Genomic DNA, 1,557 nt, shown 5'->3' with positions numbered 1-1,557 from the left:
TGTGTGTGTGTGTATATATATATATATATATATATATATATATATATATATGTGTATACATATATATACACATATATATACACACAGACATATATACACACATATATATATATACACACACATATATATATACACACACATATATATATGGCAGGCTTCTTTTAGTTTCTATCTATCAAATCCACCAATAGGGATTTTGCAATAAAATTGTTGTATTCTTCACTTACCATTTCTGACACACATTTGAAGTGGGAACTTCAAATCCTGGCAATCGGATGTTTCCATCCTCATCAAAACATGGACAACTGGAAGCGTTAACACATTCGTTGTTGTACTCAACTTGTCCTTCTGGGCAACGACAGCCTGGTTCACATTCTTCTGTCTCCACACAACTGTTTGGCAAGCGGACATCAGCACAGGTGACAGGACAGTTTCTGTTGTTCTTTTTACATTCTGTCCACACTTTCCCATCGGAACATTCAGGAGTTTCTAAGAAACAAAGATAAAGTGTATTTTATTTTCAAACTAATACAAACACATGGTGGTAAATTACAGACACTTGGTAATAAATTACACTGAGTAGTAGGCGGGGGGGTGATATAACTTCAAATGCTGTTTAAACTCAGTTGTTACTTATTTCATCATCTCTGGAAGGTTAAAAAAGCAGTGGAGTGGGAGAATCATTTGAGCATTTGTTCTCTGCATTCAAAGTTCAAATCCCGTCTCAGCCACCTTTGCTTTCATTTTTCTGGGTTCTGCAGGTGGCACGTAAAAAACATCTTTTTGAGCGTGGCCGTTGCCAGTACCGTGTGACTGGCCTTCATGCCGGTGGCACGTAAAAGCACCTACTACACTCTTGGAGTGGTTGGCGTTAGGAAGGGCATCCAGCTGTAGAAACTCTGCCAGATCAGATTGGAGCCTGGTGTAGCCTTCTGGTTCACCAGTCCTCAGTCAAATCGTCCAACCCATGCTAGCATGGAAAGCGGAGATTATGATGATGATGATGATGATGACAATGATGGTGATGATGATGATGAGTGTCATTTACCTGGGCAGTCGTTCTCACATATTTTACTTTGTAATTTACTTCCGACACATCCTGAACTTGGCAGCTGTCCATTCTCAGTGACACATTCCCTTGCTCTGATTTGTTTCCCAGACATGCAGGCTACATTAGTGCTGCAACCGCTCCATGGTGACCATGGGACCCATTCATCTACAAAGGAGTGAAAACAAAAAGAAAGAAAGATCAGTTTTATGGCAGAAACAAACAGAAACATGAACATCGTAACATGAACTATTCCACTACCATAATATATCTCCCAGACAGCAATACTTCCAACTGCTATTTCTAAATTTCGGTATGTATGAAGCAATTTTGCTGAACCGTAATTATAATTATGCTTATAATTATAAAATGTTTGTATAAGTTTACCGATAATGGTTCTTTTAACATACCAAACTACTTGGTAAAATTATTAATTATTAATTTTACCCTATATCTGTATATATATATATATACAGTCTGTTAAAGATTGTCATACCGGCCATGACGAA

At 37.7% G+C, this 1,557-nt stretch overlaps 1 protein-coding gene across 1 annotated transcript in view; it reads right to left on the bottom strand.

The window, feature by feature from the left end:
* The window catches only part of LOC106868880 (SCO-spondin), a 19,543-nt gene that overhangs the window by 12,493 nt on the left and 5,493 nt on the right, over positions 1 to 1,557 (bottom strand). Inside the window, exons 5-6 of the mRNA XM_014914329.2 lie at positions 1,049 to 1,216; positions 228 to 489 (exon numbers count right to left, since the gene is read on the bottom strand). Of these exons, the coding sequence (XP_014769815.1) occupies positions 228 to 489; positions 1,049 to 1,216 (430 nt within the window). The remainder of the gene's footprint in view (positions 1 to 227; positions 490 to 1,048; positions 1,217 to 1,557) is intronic.

Source organism: Octopus bimaculoides, chromosome 27 (assembly GCF_001194135.2).
Source record: "Octopus bimaculoides isolate UCB-OBI-ISO-001 chromosome 27, ASM119413v2, whole genome shotgun sequence".
Lineage (NCBI taxonomy): Eukaryota > Metazoa > Mollusca > Cephalopoda > Octopoda > Octopodidae > Octopus > Octopus bimaculoides.
Note: the sequence above shows the minus strand (reverse complement) of the source record. Positions and strands in the feature narration are given on the sequence as shown.